The sequence below is a fragment of the Salvelinus fontinalis genome, chromosome 24 (genome assembly GCF_029448725.1).
Source record: "Salvelinus fontinalis isolate EN_2023a chromosome 24, ASM2944872v1, whole genome shotgun sequence".
In the NCBI taxonomy this organism is placed as follows: domain Eukaryota; kingdom Metazoa; phylum Chordata; class Actinopteri; order Salmoniformes; family Salmonidae; genus Salvelinus; species Salvelinus fontinalis.
Window position 1 is genome coordinate 38,297,543 of NC_074688.1, and position 27,015 is coordinate 38,324,557.

Sequence of the window (27,015 nt, forward strand, 5' to 3'; positions counted from 1 at the left end):
CTCTACCGGCGCACGTTCATCCCCTTTCAACATATCACCTCATAAAGGACTCCTTCACTAGGCTCTACCGGCGCACGTTCATCCACTTACAACATATCACCTCAAAAAGGACTCCTTCACTAGGCTCTACCGGCGCACGTTCATCCACTTACAACATATCACCTCAAAAAGGACTCCTTCACTAGGCTCTACCGGCGCACGTTCATCCCCTTTCAACATATCACCTCATAAAGGACTCCTTCACTAGGCTCTACCGGCGCACGTTCATCCACTTACAACATATCAGCCTCCCTGGCGAACGGAACGAGACATCTGTTACACAAAACATCACAAAGTGTCATGACATTTGACGAATGTCATTAGGCCATTTATGCGTCCACCGCTGTCCACACGTCTCTCAGTGTCGGCCACTCATCTCTGCCTTGACAACATGTCAGTGTTCTCGTCGAACCACGTCGCATTTCGGAGCATAGGCTACACCACCTGTTAAAGTCCATTCACTTGGGAGTCATGCCTCCGACGTGGCCTCCGACGTGGCCTCCGACGTGGCCTCCGACGTGGCCTCCGACGTGGCCTCCGACGTGGCCTCCGACGTGGCCTCCGACGTGGCCTCCGACGTGTTAATGATAAAAAGTGCCGATTGCATACAGTTCTGGACATTTTGGTTTCATTATTGTGATAGGCTCATGTTTTACCGGTACGCCGTACCCTCACTATTTATTTCGTACCGAACCATCAAACATATTTTGACCAACCCAAGATAGTTCACCTGTGTCGTTTACAGTGGGAGCAAATTAATCATAGTGGGTAGAAGCAAGCAGGCGGGCAAAGCCTGGCACGAGCTAGCGGGATCCTACTGGCACGAGCTAGCGGGATCCTACTGGCACGAGCTAGCGGGATCCTACTGGCACGAGCTAGCGGGATCCTACTGGCACGAGCTAGCGGGATCCTACTGGCACGAGCTAGCGGGATCCTACTGGCACGAGCTAGCGGGATCCTACTGGCACGAGCTAGCGGGATCCTACTGGCACGAGCTAGCGGGATCCTACTGGCACGAGCTAGCGGGATCCTACTGGCACGAGCTAGCGGGATCCTACTGGCACGAGCTAGCGGGAACCTACTGGCACGAGCTAGCGGGAACCTACTGGCACGAGCTAGCGGGATCCTACTGGCACGAGCTAGCGGGAACCTACTGGCACGAGCTAGCGGGATCCTACTGGCACGAGCTAGCGAGAACCTACTGGCACGAGCTAGCGGGGACCTACTGGCACGAGCTAGCGGGAACCTACTGGCACGAGCTAGCGGGAACCTACTGGCACGAGCTAGCGGGAACCTACTGGCACGAGCTAGCGGGAACCTACTGGCACGAGCTAGCGGGAACCTACTGGCACGAGCTAGCGGGAACCTACTGGCACGAGCTAGCGGGAACCTACTGGCACGAGCTAGCGGGAACCTACTGGCACGAGCTAGCGGGAACCTACTGGCACGAGCTAGCAAGAACCTACTGGCACGAGCTAGCAAGATCCTACTGGCACGAGCTAGCAAGATCCTACTGGCACGAGCTAGCATGTATTTGCCTATTTCCGTTAGGGAACACCTCATCTGTGAAGTGTGCACAAACTCAATTCGACCTTGCAAAGCGTCAAGTCTATCGTGCACTGTATTCCTAAAAAAAAAAAAGCAGAAACATTTATTGAGATCAGATGTTAGATCGATGAGAAAATGTGCAGAATGTCAGCCCAGTTTCACCTAGTTCCATCCTCTCTCCCACTACCCGCGACTGGACTTCCTCTCACTACCATATTTGGTGGTGAGGAAACATTCTAAAAACAGATGCTTCAGCTTTATAGCCCCTTGTGACATGTCTGGGTTTCCCCTTCTGTCTGTGCTGCCGTCTTCCCTTCACCCCCTGATTTTATCCAAAGAGACAGTTTACGTAGGTGTGACCAGCGGGAACTGATCCCACCATTCCTACTCCCCTTACCTGCTGTGGGGCTTTTCCCCTGGGCCTCTGGGGGCTGGAGGAAGCGCTCCAGGGGGACATGGGAAGGGTGCTGGGTGAAGGGTAGTTCTCTGCAGCGGACAGAGGGGGCGCTATACAGTTCTGTTGTTGCTGATCCACAGGATCTCTCAGGGGTACGATGAACACCTGGACACAAAAAACACAACATTATAAAGATACTGTAGATACACGACAACCGTACACAGCAGCCAAGTTGAGAGCACATTCATTTCCCTCAAAAGGCAATGTGTGAGGTTAGGTTACGTGCGTGTGTGTGTGTGTGTGTCCGTGCGTCCGTGTGTGACTCACCCTCTGACAGAAGCTCACAGCTGCAGGAGGACACCATGGAGAACTCTTTAGATGCCTGGCCGTGGGGACATGACGCCAGCTCAATGTCATCTCCACTGTCCCTGTGTCACACACACACAGGTAAATGTACAGGGGGACACACAGCACACACACATACAGGTAAATGTACAGGGACACACACAACATGTATCTCTGTTTATGGCTGTCTAAATACATGCCTGGACTGAACAGACAAACTCACTGTACCAGAAAAACTCCCGAGCATGAGAGAGGGATCTGTCAAAAACTCTTACTGGGTGATTAATGACTGTGTGCTGTTCCCTCCCTCAGTGAACAGTAAATATTTATCCCTCCATTTACCCAGGGTCCATGCAGTCCTGGATGTCAGCAACCCAGGAGGTTTTCTGCAGCGAGTCGATGGTCTCCAGGATATATTCACCTCCATTTTCCACCTGTGGAGAGAAAACAGACCACAGAACAGTTACTGTGGGAGTCCAGAGGGGAGACAGAGAGACTTCTGAACACACTGCAAGAAAGAGAAGTACGCTGTTAGTTTGGTTTGTCAGGTAGTCGTGTCAATAAGGTGGTGTTGCGAGAGAGAACCGAACAGGGAGAAGACAGGGTAGTGTAAGAGATAACAGGGAGAAGACAGGGTGGTGTTGCGAGAGATAAAACCGAACAGGGAGAAGACAGGGTGGTGTTGCAAGAGATAAAACCGAACAGGGAGAAGACAGGGTGGTGTGAGAGAGATAAAACCGAACAGGGAGAAGACAGGGTGGTGTTGCGAGAGATAAAACCGAACAGGGAGAAGACAGGGTGGTGTGAGAGAGATAAAACCGAACAGGGAGAAGACAGGATAGTGTGAGAGAGATAACCGAACAGGGAGAAGACAGGGTAATGTGAGAGAGATAAAACCGAACAGGGAGAAGACAGGGTAATGTGAGAGAGATAAAACCGAACAGGGAGAAGACAGGGTAATGTGAGAGAGATAAAACCGAACAGGGAGAAGACAGGGTAATGTGAGAGAGATAAAACCGAACAGGGAGAAGACAGGGTAATGTGAGAGAGATAAAACCGAACAGGGAGAAGACAGGGTGGTGTTGCGAGAGATAAAACCGAACAGGGAGAAGACAGGGTGGTTTTGCGAGAGATAAAACCGAACAGGGAGAAGACAGGGTAGTGTGAGAGAGAACAGAGAGAAGACAGGGTGGTGTTATGATTTCTTACCCTTACCTTCAGGACGAAGGTATTGTCTTTGTCAGGCATCTCCAGGGGCATAGTGGTCCTCACCTCTACGATGGCAGACAGAGGGATGCTCACCTTGGGCTTTGACGACTGTTGGACACACACACACACACGGATCGCACACACAACACACACGGATCACATTCCTTTTAGATTTAAATTTAAATGTGCTCTGTGTGTGTGTGTGTGTGTGTGTGTGTGTGTGTGTGTGTGTGTGTGTGTGTGTGTGTGTGTGTGTGTGTGTGTGTGTGTGTGTGTGTGTGTGTGTGTGTGTGTGTGTGTGTGTGTGTGTGTGTATCTGAGCGGCTGTAGGTATTGTAGTAGATGCTTGTCAGTTGATCTGACAGATCAACCAGTCTGTCCTCCACTCAGCTCATCCCCCTGTATGACTGACTAGCTGTCCTGAGTCCTCATCTCCCTGTATGACTGACTAGCTGTCCTGAGTCCTCCACTCAGCTCATCTCCCTGTATGACTGACTAGCTGTCCTGAGTCCTCCACTCAGCTCATCTCCCTGTATGACTGACTAGCTGTCCTGAGTCCTCCACTCAGCTCATCTCCCTGTATGACTGACTGGCTGTCCTGAGTCCTCCACTCAGCTCATCTCCCTGTATGACTGACTAGCTGTCCTGAGTCCTCCACTCAGCTCATCTCCCTGTATGACTGACTAGCTGTCCTGAGTCCTCCACTCAGCTCATCTCCCTGTATGACTGACTAGCTGTCCTGAGTCCTCCACTCAGCTCATCTCCCTGTATGACTGACTGGCTGTCCTGAGTCCTCCACTCAGCTCATCTCCCTGTATGACTGACTAGCTGTCCTGAGTCCTCCACTCAGCTCATCTCTGGGGGAAGAATATAAAAAGGGCACTTCCTGTATCTAAAGGGATATTTCCTGTTCCTCTTGCCCCACTGAGATCACATCACATCATTGGCAACAGTCAACAATATCGTGACTCCATTCAAAAACTGTGCCTGAAAAACAGTTTGACTACTTTCATCTGACATGACTGGATTGATTAAAGCACCACGAAGGAGACTAGTTCTATAGGAAGTCAAATCTTCCAAGGAGTTAAGGAGAGAAGGAAGCATTTTGGTACTGGTCCTCTGTCTTTTCTGGCTATGCCTCCTTCGTCTTGTTATCAGGCTGCCTGAAGTGTACTGTGTGACAAGAGTATTGTGTGTTCTTCCATAGTCTGTCTGTCCATCTGTCTGTCTGTCTGTCTGCTGGGAGATTAACGGTGAGCTGATGGGGCCTGAAGCAGAGGCAGAGCATCCGGACCAGACCGGGGCCGGGCAAGTGAGACTTCATGCCTCAGATACTAAGTCTTGTGAGAACCTGGACCCATATAGCCACAAAGTATCACATCCGGCCGTGATTGGGAGTCCCATAGGGCGGTGCACAATTGGCCCGGCTTCGTCCGGGTTTGGCCTGGGGTAGGCCGTCATTGTAAATAAGAATTTGTTCTTTACTGACTCGCCTAGTTAAATTAAAAGGTTAAATAATTTTTTTGTGTCTCAGTGCTGATCTGGTGCTGATCTAGGATCTGTCCATACAATATTATTAGTATGTTCTCTGTCCTGATCCACCATCCAGACCTCTGTTCTCTGTTCTCTGTTCTGATCCACCATCCAGACCTCTGTCCTGATCCTACTCTAAGAGGCTTTGTGGATACGGGCCCTGATAAGACAACCGTAGTGAAGCAGATCACTGTTGAGCCGTGGACTTGTACGTCTTTAGGGAACCCAGTGTCTTGGTGACCAGTGGACCTGAATCACAACACGTGGGGTTCTCTCCACCTCAGCGACTGAATCAGTTTTCAGGATTTGCACGGCACCTTCTAGAGGAACGGAGAACGTTGTCGATGTGACACAGCCCATCAGGACATGTCATCGTACCCCCCCCCCGTCCGTCCGTCAGTGTCTCTTTATATAGTGTGGTGGCGATGATAACTTCAGATGTTTTGTGCCCCCCCCCCCACACACCCCAAATCAAAAGTTGTTCATCCCCGATTTAGTGTTTCTAAATCGATAGAATTAGCTTCATTTCTACTAAATGTGGGACGGACCTCTGTAAGAAGAAAGCTGCATTCTCTGCTTTGTAAATAAATAAATCTTACAGAAACTCCCTCTATATAATAACATTATTCATTAAAGTAAAAATCATAAATGACCCCAACCCGTTCACAGGAATGGATAACAGTAGAGATCCCTCCAGTCTCCACAGATTTGGGAAAAATCTGAATTTTGTTTTTATTCCCCAAATTTGTGGAACATTCTGGAGAGTTCACTGCAGTTTGATGTGCTGGTGCCACTCAGGAAGTTTACATTATTGATTGAGGACCCCTATGTAGTTGAATGTGATTGTTTTAAAATGTTTATTTTATATTGTTTTTATTGTGCTGAATTTGATTGTTTTACACACGTTGTTTTAATATTCCGTTTTTTTATTGTCATGTGTACAGGGCTCTCTTATAAAACAGATTTTAATCTCAATGTGACTCCCTGTTTAAATAAAGGTTAAATAAATAAAATCCTCATACTGTATCTCTCCCCGGCAAGCCGTGTGTTCCTGAGTGCGTTTCCCCTGAGTTCGCTGCTTACCAAGCTGCCTGATTTGAGGTCCTTCAGAAATCCCTCCATCCCCCTCCAGCTTTACCCCCTTCTTTCCCTCCCTTTATCCTCTTCCTTTCATCCCCCTCCTCCCTCCAGCTCTATCCTCTTCTCCCTCCCTCCAGCTCTCCCGCTTGCCCGCCCTCCCTCTCACTCCCTCCAGCTCTCCCGCTTGCCCGCCCTCCCTCTCACTCCCTCCAGCTCTACCCCCTCCCTTCCCTCCCTCCCACAACCCCACCTATCCTTGGGCCCCCTGGTATCAAGGGAGAGCAGAGATGTAAACAGCTTCAGTCTTATTTCCTCTCCTTAAGGGCAGAACCAGTGATCTGTGAAGCCCACAGACAAATATGACAGTGTGTGTTTTCGTGTGTGTTTGTGTGTCCACATCCATTATGGAACTCTACCTTGGGTGGCACATAGAACTCCAACAGGAACTTGTCACCCCCTTCGTCCCTCCTGGTCTTCCTCAGCAGCAACCTACACTTCTGCCACTGAGGCACCCCTATACAGTTAGTATCATCAGCTACCATGTAACGCAGAGCCCCCTCTCTCTGGATCTCCAGCAGCTCAGCCTTGTGCCCCTGAGACCCCCTGGGAAGACGCAGTCTCTGGGACCATCTCTCCCCCCCTGGCTCCCCTCCTCCGTTGACCCGTCTGACCCCTCCGGACCCTCCGACAGGGTCTGGTTCAGGGGAGGAGCGGCGGTGCCAGATCTCCTTCACCCCGTCCACCACACACAGACTCATGTTCCTCAGAGAGAATCCCTTCTTGAAGCGGGCCTTGGGGTGTTCCACTGACACGTCCTCTGAGCTGCGTGACTGGCCCAGAGCAGAGGGCTTGTGGGCGGGCTGGGGGATGCGGGAGGTGGCCATAGCCATGGAGGAGGAACTGCCTATCCCTTCTAGTCCTAAACCTCCACTGTCCATACTGTCCAGGGACTCGCTGGAGGCACCGGCTTCCTTGCGCCGCTGGTAGAGGTCGTTGTGTCCGTAGGGCAGAAGGCAGCCCTGGATGCCCAGGAAGGGAACAATGCTGTATTTGGGGGGAGCGTTGGAGTCGTCGTCTCCTGGTAAGAGCGAGGCCTGGTGGTCCCTGGCCTGTGTGACAGCAGCAGAGAAACACTCCAGGAAGTGTCTGGCGAAGTGCTGCGAGAAGCTGCTGTCGGCGCCCGGGGAGTCGTAGCACGGGTTCTCTGACAAGAAGCGGTGGAACTTGTGGGCAAAGTCGGCGGCGGAGGCACGGGCATGGAGCTCGCAGAACTCTCGCCAGTCGGGCAGTGGGCATGAGGAGAACTCCGGGCTGCCGGGCACTGCCGCACTGTTCATCACTGGGCCATGCCAACCCACCTGGGAGAGGCTGAGAGAGATGACAGAAGGAAAGGAAGAGGGAGAGAGAGAGAGAGAGAGGTGTGAGAGATGACAGAAGGAAAGAGGGAGAGAGAGAGAGAGGTGTGAGAGATGACAGAAGGAAAGGAAGAGGGAGAGAGGTGTGAGAGAGATGACAGAAGGAAAGGAAGAGATAGAGAGGTGTGAGAGATGACAGAAGGAAAGGAAGAGATAGAGAGGTGTGAGAGAGATGACAGAAGGAAAGGAAGAGGGAGAGAGAGAGAGAGAGAGAGAGATGACAGAAGGAAAGGAAGAGATAGAGAGGTGTGAGAGAGATGACAGAAGGAAAGGAAGAGGGAGAGAGAGAGAGAGAGAGAGATGACAGAAGGAAAGGAAGAGGGAGAGAGAGAGAGAGAGAGAGGTGTGAGAGTGTCCTTTCATCACCAAGCCGTGCCAACATATCGTGTGTCTGTCACCAATAGCAGGGAAAGAGACATTACAGTGAGAGAATGTGTGGACCCTAGCATTTACAAATGACAGCTCCAACAGTCCCTGCCGTGTGAAAAACAGAAGACGTGAGAATGAAACAGACTGCTGAGGCCGGGAGATCGTGAGCGTGTTTGTCATTTCCCTAAATAGAGGCGACAGGAAGCAGCCCCAGTCCTTCTCTCTCTGTGGAAGAACGATCTCTCCACACAGCCCTGCTACACCGACACACATCGCTCATATACCAGCTGACATATGTTGTTAAGACATTATTGACATGGACATGACTAGAGCCAGAAGGAATCTGCAGGAAATCATTTCCTTTTAATCGTTTTTATCCGGCTGTGTTCATCTAATAAAAATAAAAATCTGTATCCTTGTTTTGTACCCGTGTTTGGATGGGAATTCTACAGATAGCATGACTAAAGCGCAGATACAATATAATTAAATATAATCCATTTCAAGAGAAACTTAATATATTAACTGTTTGTCAGCTATAAGTCTATCATTTCAATGTGTAAACTCGAACCTGTTCCGGTGAGTTCTACCTTCCTCTTTTCCCTTTGTCTGTAGGCAGCATGAGTTATTTTCCCTTTGTCTGTAGGCAGCATGAGTTGTTATCCCTGTAAATCAATGTGACAGTAACCGCCTGGTTCCTCCTCTCCTACTGGAGATACTCATCCCTTTCATATCTCATCCCTCCATCTCTCTCATCCCTCCATCCCTCTCATATCTCATCCCTCCATCTCTCTCATATCTCATCCTTCCATCTCTCTCATATCTCATCCTTCCATCTCTCTCATATCTCTCGCTCTCATCCCTCCTATCCCCCATCATCCCTTTCATATCTCATACCCCCCATCTCTCTCGCTCTCATCCCTCTCACCCCCCCTATCTCATCCCTCCATCCCTCTCATATCTCATACTCCCCATCTCTCTCGCTCTCATCCCTCTCACCCCCCATCTCTCTCATCCCTCCATCTCTCTCATCCCTCTCATATCTCATTCCTCTCAACTGTTCTGCCTGCGGCTATGGAACCCTGACCTGTTTACCGGACGTGCTACCTGTCCCAGACCTGCTGTTTTCAACTCTCTAGAGACCGCAGGAGCGGTAGAGATACTCTTAATGATCGGCTATGAAAAGCCAACTGACATTTACTCCTGAGGTGCTGACTTGCTGCACCCTCAACAACTACTGTGATTATTAATATTTGACCATGCTGGTCATTTATGACCATTTGGACATCTCCACCCGGCACAGCCAGAAGACGACTGGCCACCCCTCATAGCCTGGTTCCTCTCTAGGTTTCTTCCTAGGTTCTGGCCTTTCTAGGGAGTTTTTCCTAGCCACCGTGCTTCTACACCTGCATTGCTTGCTGTTTGGGGTTTTAGGCTGGGTTTCTGTGCAGCACTTTGAGATATCAGCTGATGTACGAAGGGCTATATAAATAAATTTGATATCTCATCCCCCCATTCTCACTCTCATCCCTCTCACCCCCCCCCCCCCATCTCGCACCCTCTCACCCTCCATCTCTCTCATCCCTCTCACCCCCCCCCCCCCCATCTCTCGCTGCCTCACTGGGTGTATGACTCAACCCTATCCCGTCACACCCTGCCTCGCCAGGCCCAGGCTGTGCCAAACCACATCAGATCACACACAAACGCTCTCGCTCTCTCCCTCTCATTTCTCCCCCCTCCTACACGCTCTCCTCCTCCCCATTGCTAGCTCGCACTCTCCCCCCCGTTCTCTCCATTCTGAAGCCCTGCAGCAAAGAACCAACTGAGCTGGATTAAAATCAGATCACATGAAGGACCTAGACTGAGCCCAGGGAAGGATAAGGAGACAAACTCCAAGTACATACAGCTGAGGGAGAAACCCCCCCCCCCCCCCAGTACATACAGCTGAGGGAGAAACCCCCCCCCCCCCCAGTACATACAGCTGAGGGAGAAACCCCCCCGGTACATACAGCTGAGGGAGAAACCCCCCCCCCCCCCCCAGTACATACAGCTGAGGGAGAAAACCCCCCCGGTACATACAGCTGAGGGAGAAACCCCCCCCGGTACATACAGCTGAGGGAGAAACCCCCCCCGGTACATAGAGCTGAGGGAGAAAAACCCCAGTACATAGAGCTGAGGGAGAAAAACCCCAGTACATAGAGCTGAGGGAGAAAAACCCCAGTACATAGAGCTGAGGGAGAAACCCCCCCCCGGTACATACAGCTGAGGGAGAAACCCCCCCCCCGGTACATACAGCTGAGGGAGAAACCCCCCCCGGTACATACAGCTGAGGGGGAAAAAAAAAAAAACAGTACATACAGCCGAGGGAGAAAAACCCCAGTACATACAGCCGAGGGAGAAAACCCCCCCCGGTACATACAGCCGAGGGAGAAAACCCCCCCCGGTACATACAGCCGAGGGAGAAAACCCCCCCCGGTACATACAGCCGAGGGAGAAAACCCCCCCCGGTACATACAGCCGAGGGAGAAAACCCCCCCCGGTACATACAGCCGAGGGAGAAAACCCCCCCCGGTACATACAGCCGAGGGAGAAAACCCCCCCCCGGTACATACAGCCGAGGGAGAAAAACCCCCCCGGTACATACAGCCGAGGGAGAAAAACCCCCCCGGTACATACAGCCGAGGGAGAAAAACCCCCCCGGTACATACAGCCGAGGGAGAAAAACCCCCCCGGTACATACAGCCGAGGGAGAAAAACCCCCCCGGTACATACAGCCGAGGGAGAAAAACCCCCCCGGTACATACAGCCGAGGGAGAAAAACCCCCCCGGTACATACAGCCGAGGGAGAAAAACCCCCCCCGGTACATACAGCCGAGGGAGAAAAACCCCCCCCGGTACATACAGCCGAGGGAGAAAAACCCCCCCCGGTACATACAGCCGAGGGAGAAAAACCCCCCCGGTACATACAGCCGAGGGAGAAAAACCCCCCCGGTACATACAGCCGAGGGAGAAAACCCCCCCGGTACATACAGCCGAGGGAGAAAAACCCCCCCGGTACATACAGCCGAGGGAGAAAAACCCCCCCGGTACATACAGCCGAGGGAGAAAAACCCCCCCGGTACATACAGCCGAGGGAGAAAAACCCCCCCGGTACATACAGCCGAGGGAGAAAAACCCCCCCGGTACATACAGCCGAGGGAGAAAAACCCCCCCGGTACATACAGCCGAGGGAGAAAAACCCCCCCGGTACATACAGCCGAGGGAGAAAAACCCCCCCGGTACATACAGCCGAGGGAGAAAAACCCCAGTACATACAGCCGAGGGAGAAAAACCCCAGTACATACAGCCGAGGGAGAAAAACCCCAGTACATACAGCCGAGGGAGAAAAACCCCAGTACATACAGCCGAGGGAGAAAAAAACCCCAGTACATACAGCTGAGGGAGGGAGCATCCATCTACCACCTTCTTTCAACATTAAAAGACTTGTTTGTGATGCACCGAGATAAAACTACATCTTCCATTTGTGGAGGGAAGGATAAGATAAGAGGATAGGAGGGAGGAAAGGAGAAGAGGATAGGAGGGAGGAAAGGAGAAGAGGATAGGAGGGAGGAAAGGAGAAGAGGATAGGAGGGAGGAAAGGATATTAGGGAGGGATGGGAATGAGGAGGAGGGGGATGGGAATGAGGAGGAGGGGGATGGGAATGAGGAGGAGGGGGATGGGAATGAGGAGGAGGGGGATGGGAATGAGGAGGAGAGGGATGGGAATGAGGAGGAGAGGGATGGGAATGAGGAGGGGGAGGAAGGAGGAGAAAATCAGAAGACAGATTCATGTTAAGTGAAATCCCTCGTCTCTCTCAACTCTGGATCCTGTACCAGAGGATATACAGCAGGAATGATCAGCATTGCATCAATGTCTCCAGTCTTCCCATAGTCTTGAAGCACTTCTGGGAAAATTGGACAACACTAAACAAACACAGAGTTATTTATCCAAAATGGAGATGTATGGGTAAACCACTTCTCCAATCTTTTTTGGCCCTTTAACAAAGAACAAACAGCAAAAATATATACATGATCAAATATAAATCTTAGAATCAACTATTAAAAGACTACCAGAACCCACTGGATTCTCCAATTACCTTGACTGAACTACAGGACAAAATACAAACCCTCCAACCCAAAAAAGCCTATGGTGTTGATGGTATCCTCAATGAAATTATAAAATATACAGACCACAAATTCCAATTGGCTATACTTAAACTCTTTAACATCATCCTTAGCTCTGGTATATTCCAATATTTGGAACCAAGGACTGGTTACCCCAATCCACAAAAGTGGAGACAAATTTGACCCCAAAAACTACCGTGGGATGGTCAACAGCAACCTTGGGGAAATCCTCTGCATTATCATTAACAGCAGACTCGTACATTTCCTCAGTGAAAACAATGTATTGAGCAAATGTCAAATTGTCTTTTTACCAAATTACCGTACGACAGATTTTTTAAAAGCTTGACTCAATTTGGCATGAGGGTCTGCTATGCAAATCGATGGAAAGTGGTGTTGGGGGAAAAACATACGACATTATAAAATCCATTTCACAAAATTGAAAACATTTTGGGGCAAAAAACACACACATATTTTTCCACAGGGCCGTGAGGTGAGACAGGGATGCAGATTAAGCACCACACTCTTCAACATATACACTGTGTAACCTCTCACTGGCTCAGCGACCAGGAGATAGTAGGCCAGGCTCAGCAACCAGGAGATAGTAGGCCAGGCTCAGCGACCAGGAGATAGTAGGCCAGGCTCAGCGACCAGGAGATAGTAGGCCAGGCTCAGCGACCAGGAGATAGTAGGCCAGGCTCAGCGACCAGGAGATAGTAGGCCAGGCTCAGCGACCAGGAGATAGTAGGCCAGGCTCAGCGACAAGGAGATAGTAGGCCAGGCTCAGCAACCAGGAGATAGTAGGCCAGGCTCAGCGACAAGGAGATAGTAGGCCAGGCTCAGCGACAAGGAGATAGTAGGCCAGGCTCAGCTACCAGGAGATAGTAGGCCAGGCTCAGCGACAAGGAGATAGTAGGCCAGGCTCAGCAACCAGGAGATAGTAGGCCAGGCTCAGCAACCAGGAGATAGTAGGCCAGGCTCAGCGACCAGGAGATAGTAGGCCAGGCTCAGCGACCAGGAGATAGTAGGCCAGGCTCAGCGACCAGGAGATAGTAGGCCAGGCTCAGCGACCAGGAGATAGTAGGCCAGGCTCAGCAACCAGGAGATAGTAGGCCAGGCTCAGCAACCAGGAGATAGTAGGCCAGGCTCAGCAACCAGGAGATAGTAGGCCAGGCTCAGCGACCAGGAGATAGTAGGCCAGGCTCAGCAACCAGGAGATAGTAGGCCAGGCTCAGCAACCAGGAGATAGTAGGCCAGGCTCAGCAACCAGGAGATAGTAGGCCAGGCTCAGCGACAAGGAGATAGTAGGCCAGGCTCAGCGACAAGGAGATAGTAGGCCAGGCTCAGCTACCAGGAGATAGTAGGCCAGGCTCAGCAACCAGGAGATAGTAGGCCAGGTTCAGCAACCAGGAGATAGTAGGCCAGGTTCAGCGACAAGGAGATAGTAGGCCAGGCTCAGCAACCAGGAGATAGTAGGCCAGGCTCAGCAACCAGGAGATAGTAGGCCAGGCTCATCGACCAGGAGATAGTAGGCCAGGCTCAGCGACCAGGAGATAGTAGGCCAGGCTCAGCGACCAGGAGATAGTAGGCCAGGCTCAGCGACCAGGAGATAGTAGGCCAGGCTCAGCAACCAGGAGATAGTAGGCCAGGCTCAGCAACCAGGAGATAGTAGGCCAGGCTCAGCAACCAGGAGATAGTAGGCCAGGCTCAGCGACCAGGAGATAGTAGGCCAGGCTCAGCGACAAGGAGATAGTAGGCCAGGCTCAGCGACAAGGAGATAGTAGGCCAGGCTCAGCGACAAGGAGATAGTAGGCCAGACTCAGCAACCAGGAGATAGTAGGCTAGACTCAGCGACCAGGAGATAGTAGGCCAGGCTCAGCAGCCAGGAGATAGTAGGCCAGGCTCAGCAACCAGGTGATAGTAGGCTAGACTCAGCGACCAGGAGATAGTAGGCCAGGCTCAGCGACCAGGAGATAGTAGGCTAGACGGCCACAACCTTTTAACACTAGGAGAGCTCAAAACTATTGACTCAAAACTCATTTAGCCTTTCTTTGTTTTTTTATTACTCTGCATTTTTTAAAGTTATGGCCCCCCGTCCTTGTCTTTTCTAAATAAGTGTAACACACTATCGTTGTTAGAATCTTAGTATCACAAACAGAATGTGTTATAAGCCGTTAAGAAGACAGGGTAGTCCTGAGGCATGGTCCTAGGGCTCAGGTCCTAGGTGTCATGACGCGGCCCTTTCTGGGTGTAGATCATGCCCCCCCCCCCCCCCCCCCCCCCCCCCCCCTTCACTATTTGTGAAAAGATGTAATGTGATGTTAACCTTCTGAATGAGAGTATGGATTTTCATATAAAGATTAACTAGTCAGTGGCCACACCCACATGAGCATAGACATTACGTCAGCGTCATAGACCCGCCCTTTTCCACTAAAATCCATAAAACCCAGTCCTGAAGAAAATCACATCAGACTGAGCCAACCCCAGCATGAGCTATGGTTGCGAATGGTTAAGACCAAGCAAACCCCGGTGTAAACTAAGGTTGCAAATGGTTGAATTTCTGAGACCAAAACGTGATGCTTGTGTGCGAAGTGGTTGAAACTACAACTCTACCACAGGAGAAGACTATTCCACGTGGAGCATTGGCTACACGGCTGGAAATGGTTCAACTCTGAGACTATCGATTCACTACAGAATAAGAGCAAATCTTAGACACAAATTACTAGTCTGCAGCTAGAAATGATGTAAACCTAGGACGAGAATACAGACAACCGCCGAAACATCCATTCTAACAACCAGAGAAACTCTGATGAGGGTTCAGGATGATTGAGGTTTCCAACAAAGACATACGGGCGTAAATATACAGCTGTAGTCAGAAGTTTACATACACCTAGGGTGGAGTCATTAAACCTAGGTTTTCAACCACTCCACAAATGTCTTGTTAACAAACTATAGTTTGGGCAAGTCGGTTAGGACACCTACTTTGTGCATGACAAGTCATTTTTCAAACAATTGTTTAAAGACAGATTATTTCACTGTATCACAATTATAGTGGGTCAGAAGTTTACATACACTAAGTTGACTGCCTTATGACTGCCTTACTAAATTATGTCATGGCTTTAGAAGCTTCTGATAGGATAACTGACATAATTTGACTCAATTGGAGGTTTACCTGTGGATGTATTTCAAGGCCTACCTTCAAACTCAGTGCCTCTTTGCTTGAAATCATGGGAAAATAAAAAGAAATCAGGTCTCACTGCTCTGGCTGGTATCACTGCTCTGGCTGGTATCACTGCTCTGGCTGGTATCACTGCTCTCGCTGGCATCGCTGCTCTTTTTAATGAGCTCTACGTATCGGACTGACGGCCTTCGTCAAAAGCTCTGACAAAGGCCGATACGTAGAGCTCATTAAAAAGAGCAGTGAGACCAGCCAGAGCAGTGATACCAGCCAGAGCAGTGACACCAGCCAGAGCAGTGACACCAGCCAGAGCAGTGATACTATCCAGGGCAGTGATACTATCCAGAGCAGTGATACTAGCCAGAGCAGTGACACCAGCCAGAGCAGTGATACCAGCCAGAGCAGTGATACCAGCCAGAGCAGTGAGACCAGCCAGAGCAGTGATACTATCCAGAGCAGTGATACCAGCCAGAGGAGTGATACTATCCAGAGGAGTGATACTATCCAGAGCAGTGAGACCAGCCAGAGCAGTGATACCAGCCAGAGCAGTGAGACTATCCAGAGCAGTGATACTATCCAGAGCAGTGATACTATCCAGAGGAGTGATACCAGCCAGAGGAGTGATACTATCCAGAGCAGTGAGACCAGCCAGAGCAGTGATACTATCCAGAGCAGTGATACCAGCCAGAGCAGTGAGACTAGCCAGAGCAGTGATACCAGCCAGAGCAGTGATACTATCCAGAGCAGTGATACTATCCAGAGCAGTGATACCATCCAGAGCAGTGAGACCAGCCAGAGCAGTGATACCAGCCAGAGCAGTGATACCAGCCAGAGCAGTGATACTAGCCAGAGCAGTGAGACCAGCCAGAGCAGTGATACCAGCCAGAGCAGTGAGACCAGCCAGAGCAGTGATACCATCCAGAGCAGTGAGACTATCCAGAGCAGTGATACTATCCAGAGCAGTGAGACTAGCCAGAGCAGTGAGACTAGCCAGAGCAGTGAGACTATCCAGAGCAGTGAGACTAGCCAGAGCAGTGATACTATCCAGAGCAGTGATACCAGCCAGAGCAGTGAGACCAGCCAGAGCAGTGATACCAGCCAGAGCAGTGATACCAGCCAGAGCAGTGATACTAGCCAGAGCAGTGAGACCAGCCAGAGCAGTGATACCAGCCAGAGCAGTGAGACCAGCCAGAGCAGTGATACCATCCAGAGCAGTGAGACTATCCAGAGCAGTGATACTATCCAGAGCAGTGATACTAGGCAGAGCAGTGAGACTAGCCAGAGCAGTGAGACTAGCCAGAGCAGTGATACTATCCAGAGCAGTGATACCAGCCAGAGCAGTGATACCAGCCAGAGCAGTGATACTATCCAGAGCAGTGATACTATCCAGAGCAGTGAGACTATCCAGAGCAGTGAGACTATCCAGAGCAGTGATACTATCCAGAGCAGTGATACTATCCAGAGCAGTGATACTATCCAGAGCAGTGAGACTAGCCAGAGCAGTGAGACCAGCCAGAGCAGTGATACTATCCAGAGCAGTGATACTATCCAGAGCAGTGAGACTAGCCAGAGCAGTGATACTATCCAAATGATGATTCTTCCAATAGTATACATTAAATATATTTATTATAATGTTGACTTTCAAAATGCCCGACGGGAGGTCCAACGAGGCCAGGATCTTCTAGTGTTAATCACAGACACGGAAGCCAATCAAAGATCAGGTTTGCATTAGGATACACGGTGCATATTAATTCACCAGTTATAGCATAACATTTTTATTTTGCTCAATCTGATTGGGTGGGCCCGGCTCCTCAGTGGGAGGGCCTGTGTCCACCCAGGCCAAACCTTGCCTACGCCCTTGGTTCTATCAAATGTTACATTTAAAATTAAAAATAACCAAAACAATGTAAGGTGCCTTGTTAGCTTGTTGACAAATGCTGCCTCATTGTTGCCATGTGAGATGTGTCATTAAGCTGGACCAACCGGTGGTCACTAAGTGTTAATAATTAGCTAGCTTCCCCTATGACTGTGTGGTGGCCGGGAGACAATCAATACCAGTTAAACTATTTGTTTTAAAAACGCTGGTGGTCCAGCTATCAGCAGAAAAACAGCAACACAAACAAGGAAGTGCTAAGAAGAGGATAGGTGCCATTCTCGAGGATGCTGGACAGACTGTGTGTACACACACACACACACACACACACACACACACACACACACAGCGCATGAAACTCAAGCCAGAGAAGCTGGTAGAGGAAGTGGAACAGTGGGTTTGAGACTGATCTGGAGCCTGATCTTAGTGGATACAGAAACATGTAGTGAACATGGAGGGTCCTCACTAAGTGTTGGGGAGGATGGTGTTAGTGTAACAGTATAACTTTACAGCGTCCCCTCGCCCCGACACGGGCGCGAACCAGGGACCCTCTGCACACATCAACAACAGTCACCCACGAAGCATCGTTACCCATCGCTCCACAAAGTCCACGGCCCTTGCAGAGCAAGGGGCAACACTACTTAAGTCTCAGAGCAAGTGACGTAACTGATTGAAATGCTACTAGCGCGTACCCGCTAACTAGCTAGCCATTTCACATCCGTTACACTCACCCCCCTTTCAACCTCTTCCTTTTCCGCAGCAACCAGTGATCCGGGTCAACAGCATCAATGTAACAGTATAACTTTACGTCGTCCCCTCGCCCCGACACGGGCGCGAACCAGGGACCTTCTGCACACATCAACAACAGTCGCCCACGAAGCACGGTCGTTACCCATCGCTCCACAAAGGCCGAGGCCCTTGCAGAGCAAGGGGCAACACTAAAGTCTCAGAGCAACTGACGTAACACATTTCTTCCAAGACGGCGTAGCAGTGTAGACGTCTTTGTCCTGTCGTGTCCCGTGTCCCTTGTATATATCTTTTTACATATTTTTCTTCGCATATCTTTTAAAAATACTTTCTTAAACCTCAACTTCTAAATACTCTCCTGCAACCCGCCTCACCCAATGTGGCGTGGATCTGCTTTTTTCTAAAGTATTTCTATTTACTTCTGATCTGGAATCCATCTACTGAAGATAGCCAGCTAACTGCCTACCAGCTATCAGTTAGCAAACCATTGCTAGCGGTCATCAGCTAACCTTTAGCTCCGAAAGCTCTCGCTAGTTCGAACAACGTGACTAAAACCAGAGCATAACGGACCTATTTCTCTCCATATCCCCGGATTCCTACCGCAAACTCTGAACATTTTCATCTGGATCTTCGCAACTAGCTAACCACAATCCCGGGTGACCACTCCTGGCTAGCGTTTCCATCCCGGAGCAGGCACTGGAGCAGGCACCAATTAGCCTGAAGCTAATTGGCTAGGGCTCCTGTGCTACCACTGAAGCCCACTCCTGGGCTACAAGACCCGGACCCATTTACTGCCGGTACGGAGCACGGAACCCCGCCTATCCTCTACGACTGGAATACCGACATAATCTGCCCGGGGACTCCAACAGGCCCCTCAGGCATGACGCCCGCTGAAGGCCCATTCTGCTAACCTACTAGGCCTGTTAGCTACCTAGAGCTACCTGGAACCCTACTAATTCCACGACTGGTCTATCGACGTCACTGCACGAAGAGGCAAAAACAGACTTCCCCCTCATCGCGACGTCCCCCAAAGGCTAACTTGCCTGCCCCGGTCTGCTAACTGCTAGCTTATCTTGCAGCTAGCGCAGCCAGGAAGCTAGCACCAGTTAGCAAACACAATTCTACAATTCACAACCTCTCTTTCGCCATCGCTATCCGGCTTGGATTCTCTGTCGACACGACCATGTCTGGTTTGCAGACGTGCCCTCAACCGGTGCCCTCAACCGGCCTCCATCTGAGCAGACCCCCTCCGTCTGAGCAGACCACCCCCCCGGGCTACTAACTTTAAACGCGTGCTAGCTTAGTGGAGGCCTCACTACTCCATCTACGGCTGCCCCCTGGACACTATGATCACTTGGCTACATAGCTGATGCCTGCTTGACTGTCCATTAATTCACGGTACTCCATTCTGTTTATTTGTGTTTTATCTGTCGGCTCTGTGCCTTAACTCAGGATCTGTGTGTAGTTAATCCGACCCTCTCTGCCCAGTCGTCGCCATTTTTACCTTCTGTTGCTGTGTTAGCTGACTAGCTGCTGTTATCTCACCTGCTGTTTTAGCTAGCTCTCCCAATCATGACCTGCAATCACTTTATGCCTTATTGTATGTCTCTCTCAAATATCAATATGCCTTGCATACTGTTGTTCAGGCTAGTTATCATTGTTTTGGTTTGCAATGGACCCCGTAGTTCCACTCTCCGTACCTCTGATACCTCCTTTGTCCCACCCCCCACACATGCGGTGACCTCACCCATTGAGACCAGCATGTCCAGAGATACAACCTCTCTTATCATCACCCAGTGCCTGGGCTTGCCTCCGCTGTACCCGTGCCCCACCATACCCTGGTCTGCACATTATGCCCAGAAGCTATTCTACCACGCCCATAAATCTGCTCCTTTTATTCCTTGTCCCCAACGCTCTAGGCGACCAGTTTTGATAGCCTTTAGCCGCACCCTCATCCTACTACTACTCTGTTCCTCGGGTGATGTGGAGGTAAACCCAGGCCCTGCATGTCCCCAGTCACCCTCATTTGTTGACTTCTGTGATCGAAAAAGCCTTGGCCTCATGCATGTCAACATCAGAAGCCTCCTCCCTAAGTTTGCCTTACTCACCGCTTTAGCACACTCTGCCAACCCTGATGTCCTTGCCGTGTCTGAATCCTGGCTTAGGAAGGCCACCAAAAACTCTGAGATTTCCATACCCAACTATAACACTTTCCGTCAAGATAGAACTGCCAAAGGGGGGGGGAGTTGCAATCTACTGCAGAGATAGCCTGCAAAGTTCTGTCATACTTTCCAAGTCTATGCCCAAACAGTTCGAACTTCTAATTTTAAAAATTAATCTCTCCAGAAATAAGTCTCTCACTGTTGCCGCCTGCTACCGACCCCCCTCAGCTCCCAGCTGTGCCCTGGACACCATCTGTGAATTGATCGCTCCCCATCTAGCTTCAGAGTTTGTTCTGTTAGGTGACCTAAACTGGGATATGCTTAACACCCCGGCAGTCCTACAATCTAAGCTTGATGCCCTCAATCTCACACAAATCATCAAGGAACCCACCAGGTACAACCCTAAATCCGTAAACATGGGCACCCTAATAGACATTATCCTGACCAACTTGCCCTCCAAATACACCTCTGCTGTCTTCAATCAAGATCTCAGCGATCACTGCCTCATTGTCTGTATCCGCCACGGGTCCACGGTCAAACGACCACCCCTCATCACTGTCAAACGCTCCCTGAAACACTTCTGCGAGCAGGCCTTTCTAATCGACCTGGCCCGGGTACCCTGGAAGGATATTGACCTCATCCCGTCAGTTGAGGATGCCTGGTCATTCTTTAAAAGTTACTTCCTCACCATATTAGACAAGCATGCTCCGTTCAAAAAATGCAGAACCAAGAACAGATATAGCCCTTGGTTCACTCCAGACCTGACTGCCCTCGACCAGCACAAAAACATCCTGTGGCGAACTGCAATAGCATCGAAGAGCCCCCGTGATATGCAACTGTTCAGGGAAGTCAGGAACCAATACACGCAGTCAGTCAGGAAAGCAAAGGCCAGCTTTTTCAAGCAGAAATTTGCATCCTGTAGCTCTAACTCCAAAAAGTTCTGGGATACTGTAAAGTCCATGGAAAACAAGAGCACCTCCTCCCAGCTGCCCACTGCACTGAGGCTAGATACCACGGTCACCACTGATAAGTCCGTGATAATCGAAAACTTCAACAAACATTTCTCAAAGGCTGGCCATGCCTTCCACCTGGCGACTCCAACCTTGGCCAACAGCCCCGCCCCCCCGCTGCTACTCGCCCAAGCCTCCCCAGCTTCTCCTTTACCCATATCCAGATAGCAGATGTTCTGAAAGAGCTGGAAAACCTGGACCCATACAAATCAGCTGGGCTTGACAATCTGGACCCCCTATTTCTGAAACTGTCCGCCGCCATTGTCGCACCCCCTATTACCAGCCTGTTCAACCTCTCCTTCGTATCATCTGAGATCCCCAAGGATTGGAAAGCTGACGCTGTCATCCCCCGCTTCAAAGGGGGAGACACCCTGGACCCAAACTGTTACAGACCTATATCCATCCTGCCCTGCCTAGCTAAGGTCTTCGAAAGCCAAGTCAACAAACAGATCACTGACCATCTCGAATCCCACCGTACCTTCTCCGCTGTGCAATCCGGTTTCCGAGCCGGTCACGGGTGCACCTCAGCCACGCTCAAGGTACTAAACGATATCATAACCGCCATCGATAAAAGACATTACTGTGCAGCCGTCTTCATCGACCTGGCCAAGGCTTTCGACTCTGTCAATCACCATATTCTTATCGGCAGACTCAATAGCCTCGGTTTTTCTAATGACTGCCTTGCCTGGTTCACCAACTACTTTGCAGACAGAGTTCAGTGTGTCAAATCGGAGGGCATGTTGTCCGGTCCTCTGGCAGTCTCTATGGGGGTACCACAGGGTTCAATTCTCGGGCCGACTCTTTTCTCTGTATACATCAATGATGTTGCTCTTGCTGCGGGCGATTCCCTGATCCACCTCTACGCAGACGACACCATTCTGTATACTTCCGGCCCTTCCCTGGACACTGTGCTATCTAACCTCCAAACGAGCTTCAATGCCATACAACACTCCTTCCGTGGCCTCCAACTGCTCTTAAACGCTAGTAAAACCAAATGCATGCTTTTCAACCGCTCGCTGCCTGCACCCGCACGCCCGACTAGCATCACCACCCTGGACGGTTCCGACCTAGAATATGTGGACATCTATAAGTACCTAGGTGTGTGGCTAGACTGCAAACTCTCCTTCCAGACTCATATCAAACATCTCCAATCCAAAATCAAATCTAGAGTCGGCTTTCTATTCCGGAACAAAGCCTCCTTCACTCACGCCGCCAAACTTACCCTAGTAAAACTGACTATCCCACCGATCCTCGACTTCGGCGATGTCATCTACAAAATAGCTTCCAATACTCTACTCAGCAAACTGGATGCAGTTTATCACAGTGCCATCCGTTTTGTTACTAAAGCACCTTATACGACCCACCACTGCGACCTGTATGCCCTAGTCGGCTGGCCCTCGCTACATGTTCGTCGTCAGACCCACTGGCTCCAGGTCATCTACAAGGCAATGCTAGGTAAAGTGCCGCCTTATCTCAGTTCACTGGTCACGATGGCTACACCCACCCGTAGCACGCGCTCCAGCAGGTGTATCTCACTGATCATCCCTAAAGCCAAAACCTCATTTGGACGCCTTTCCTCCCAGTTCTCTGCTGCCTGCGACTGGAACAAATTGCAAAAATCTCTGAAGTTGGAGACTTTTATCTCCCTCAACAACTTTAAAAATCTGCTATCCGAGCAGCTAACCGATCGCTGCAGCTGTACATAGTCCATCTGTAAACTACCCACCCAATTTACCTACCTCACCCCCCATACTGCTTTTATTTATTTACTTTTCTGCTCTTTTGCACACCAGTATCTCTTCTTGCACATGATCATCTGATGATTTATCACTCCAGTGTTAATCTGCTAAATTGTAATTATTCGATTTATTGCCTACCTCATGCCTTTTGCACACATTGTATATAGATTCTCTTTTCTCTACCATGTTATTGACTTGTCTATTGTTTACTCCATGTGTAACTCTGTGTTGTTGTCTGTTCACACTGCTATGCTTTATCTTGGCCAGGTCGCAGTTGCAAATGAGAACTTGTTCTCAACTAGCCTACCTGGTTAAATAAAGGTGAAATAAAAAAATAAAAAAAATAAAATGCTACTAGCGCGTACCCGCTAACTAGCTAGCCATTTCACATCCGTTACATTAGCAGAGGAGAGGATGGTGTCAGCAGAGGAGAGGGTGGTGTCAGCAGAGGAGAGGGTGGTGTCAGCAGAGGAGAGGATGGTGTCAGCAGAGGATGGTGTTAGCAGAGGGTGGTGTTAGCAGAGGAGAGGGTGGTGTCAGCAGAGGAGAGGGTGGTGTCAGCAGAGGAGAGGGTGGTGTCAGCAGAGGAGAGGGTGGTGTCAGCAGAGGAGAGGATGGTGTTAGCAGAGGAGAGGGTGGTGTCAGCAGAGGATGGTGTCAGCAGAGGGTGGTGTTAGCAGAGGAGAGGATGGTGTTAGCAGAGGAGAGGGTGGTGTTAGCAGAGGAGAGGATGGTGTCAGCAGAGGAGAGGGTGGTGTTAGCAGAGGAGAGGATGGTGTCAGCAGAGGGTGGTGTTAGCAGAGGGTGGTGTCAGCAGAGGATGGTGTTAGCAGAGGAGAGGATGGTGTCAGCAGAGGATGGTGTTAGCAGAGGGTGGTGTTAGCAGAGGAGAGGGTGGTGTCAGCAGAGGAGAGGGTGGTGTCAGCAGAGGAGAGGGTGGTGTCAGCAGAGGAGAGGGTGGTGTCAGCAGAGGGTGGTGTCAGCAGAGGGTGTTGTTAGCAGAGGAGAGGGTGGTGTTAGCAGAGGAGAGGATGGTGTTAGCAGAGGAGAGGGTGGTGTTAGCAGAGGATGGTGTTAGCAGAGGAGAGGATGGTGTTAGCAGAGGAGAGGGTGGTGTCAGCAGAGGAGAGGGTGGTGTTAGCAGAGGATGGTGTCAGCAGAGGAGAGGATGGTGTTAGCAGAGGAGAGGGTGGTGTTAGCAGAGGATGGTGTCAGCAGAGGAGAGGATGGTGTCAGCAGAGGAGAGGGTGGTGTCAGCAGAGGAGAGGGTGGTGTCAGCAGAGGAGAGGGTGGTGTCAGCAGAGGAGAGGGTGGTGTTAGCAGAGGGTGGTGTCAGCAGAGGAGAGGGTGGTGTTAGCAGAGGAGAGGATGGTGTCAGCAGAGGGTGGTGTTAGCAGAGGGTGGTGTTAGCAGAGGGTGGTGTTAGCAGAGGGTGGTGTTAGCAGAGGGTGGTGTTAGCAGAGGGTGGTGTTAGCAGAGGGTGGTGTTAGCAGAGGGTGGTGTTAGCAGAGGAGAGGGTGGTGTTAGCAGAGGAGAGGATGGTGTTAGCAGAGGAGAGGGTGGTGTCAGCAGAGGAGAGGATGGTGTCAGCAGAGGATGGTGTTAGCAGAGGGTGGTGTTAGCAGAGGGTGGTGTTAGCAGAGGAGAGGGTGGTGTTAGCAGAGGATGGTGTTAGCAGAGGAGAGGGTGGTGTTAGCAGAGGGTGGTGTTAGCAGAGGGTGGTGTTAGCAGAGGGTGGTGTTAGCAGAGGAGAGGGTGGTGTTAGCAGAGGGTGGTGTTAGCAGAGGAGAGGGTGGTGTCAGCAGAGGAGAGGGTGGTGTCAGCAGAGGAGAGGATGGTGTCAGCAGAGGATGGTGTTAGCAGAGGGTGGTGTTAGCAGAGGGTGGTGTTAGCAGAGGGTGGTGTTAGCAGAGGGTGGTGTTAGCAGAGGAGAGGGTGGTGTTAGCAGAGGATGGTGTTAGCAGAGGAGAGGGTGGTGTTAGCAGAGGGTGGTGTTAGCAGAGGGTGGTGTTAGCAGAGGGTGGTGTTAGCAGAGGAGAGGGTGGTGTTAGCAGAGGGTGGTGTTAGCAGAGGAGAGGGTGGTGTTAGCAGAGGAGAGGATGGTGTTAGCAGAGGAGAGGGTGGTGTTAGCAGAGGGTGGTGTCAGCAGAGAAGAGGGTGGTGTTAGCAGAGGAGAGGGTGGTGTTAGCAGAGGAGAGGATGGTGTCAGCAGAGGGTGGTGTTAGCAGAGGAGAGGGTGGTGTCAGCAGAGGAGAGGGTGGTGTCAGCGGAGGATGGTGTTAGCAGAGGAGAGGGTGGTGTTAGCAGAGGAGAGGGTGGTGTTAGCGGAGGAGAGGGTGGTGTTAGCAGAGGAGAGGGTGGTGTCAGCAGAGGAGAGGGTGGTGTTAGCGGAGGAGAGGGTGGTGTCAGCAGAGGAGAGGGTGGTGTTAGCGGAGGAGAGGGGACATGTTTTTGCTCCATGGATCAGCTGTTAAAACAATCTGTGTGTAAGTAAGTGTGTAGGTGGAGAGACCACTGAGGACACAGAGGGGAAAGCAGGCCCACTCCAGGACCTTGGGGCTAGGGACCCTTACCCCAGCATAGCCCTCCACCTAGAACAGACACCCCTGACACACACACACACACACACACACACACACACAATAGTTTTCCACAGACCAGACCCTCTAGCCTTCCCTGATGACCAAACACACTGGAAGAGACTATAGGAACCCTACACCACAGTACCATTCACAACACCTTAAAGGGCTCATTCACTTCATAAACCTCAGCCTTTTCTCAGACAGACACAATGTACCCACACAGACAGAGGGATCCCATACCAGAGCAATGTACCCACACAGACAGAGGGATCCCATACCTGAGCAATGTACCCACATAGACAGAGGGATCCCATACCACAGCAATGTACCCACACAGACAGAGGGATCCCATACCACAGCAATGTACCCACACAGACAGAGGGATCCCATACCACAGCAATGTACCCACACAGACAGAGGGATCCCATACCACAGCAATGTACCCACACAGACAGAGGGATCCCATACCACAGCAATGTACCCACACAGACAGAGGGATCCCATACCAGAGCAATGTACCCACATAGACAGAGGGATCCCATACCACAGCAATGTACCCACACAGACAGAGGGATCCCATACCAGAGCAATGTACCCACACAGACAGAGGGATCCCATACCACAGCAATGTACCCACACAGACAGAGGGATCCCATACCACAGCAATGTACCCACACAGACAGAGGGATCCCATACCACAGCAATGTACCCACACAGACAGAGGGATCCCATACCACAGCAATGTACCCACACAGACAGAGGGATCCCATACCACAGCAATGTACCCACACAGACAGAGGGATCCCATACCACAGCAATGTACCCACACAGACAGAGGGATCCCATACCAGAGCAATGTACCCACATAGACAGAGGGATCCCATACCACAGCAATGTACCCACACAGACAGAGGGATCCCATACCAGAGCAATGTACCCACACAGACAGAGGGATCCCATACCACAGCAATGTACCCACACAGACAGAGGGATCCCATACCACAGCAATGTACCCACACAGACAGAGGGATCCCATACCACAGCAATGTACCCACACAGACAGAGGGATCCCATATCACAGCAATGTACCCACACAGACAGAGGGATCCCATACCACAGCAATGTACCCACACAGACAGAGGGATCCCATACCAGAGCAATGTACCCACATAGACAGAGGGATCCCATATCACAGCAATGTACCCACACAGACAGAGGGATCCCATATCACTGCAATGTACCCACACAGACAGAGGGATCCCATACCACAGCAATGTACCCACACAGACAGAGGGATCCCATACCAGAGCAATGTACCCACACAGACAGAGGGATCCCATACCAGAGCAATGTACCCACATAGACAGAGGGATCCCATATCACAGCAATGTACCCACACAGACAGAGGGATCCCATATCACTGCAATGTACCCACATAGACAGAGGGATCCCATATCACTGCAATGTACCCACACAGACAGAGGGATCCCATACCAGAGCAATGCACCCACACCACAGCAATGTACCCACACAGACAGAGGGTCCCCATACTAGAGGTCGACCGATTATGATTTGTCAACACCGATTCAGATTAATGGAGGACCAAAAAAAGCCGATACCGATTAATCGGA

The 27,015-nt window shown here is 50.8% G+C and overlaps 1 protein-coding gene across 4 annotated transcripts in view; it reads right to left on the reverse strand.

Moving 5' to 3' along the window:
* LOC129822405 (SH2B adapter protein 2-like) overlaps positions 1 to 27,015 on the reverse strand; it is a 48,357-nt gene that overhangs the window by 13,214 nt on the left and 8,128 nt on the right. For 3 of the 4 annotated variants that reach the window (XR_008754485.1, XM_055880664.1, XM_055880666.1), the window contains exons 2-6: positions 6,568 to 7,519; positions 3,539 to 3,646; positions 2,672 to 2,763; positions 2,312 to 2,412; positions 1,985 to 2,149 (exon numbers count right to left, since the gene is read on the reverse strand). Coding sequence is in view for 3 of the 4 variants with exons in the window: in XM_055880664.1 (XP_055736639.1) it covers positions 1,985 to 2,149; positions 2,312 to 2,412; positions 2,672 to 2,763; positions 3,539 to 3,646; positions 6,568 to 7,488 (1,387 nt within the window). In the remaining variant the exon portion in view is untranslated. The remainder of the gene's footprint in view (positions 1 to 1,984; positions 2,150 to 2,311; positions 2,413 to 2,671; positions 2,764 to 3,538; positions 3,647 to 6,567; positions 7,520 to 27,015) is intronic. The other variant, XM_055880665.1, reaches the window with a different exon arrangement.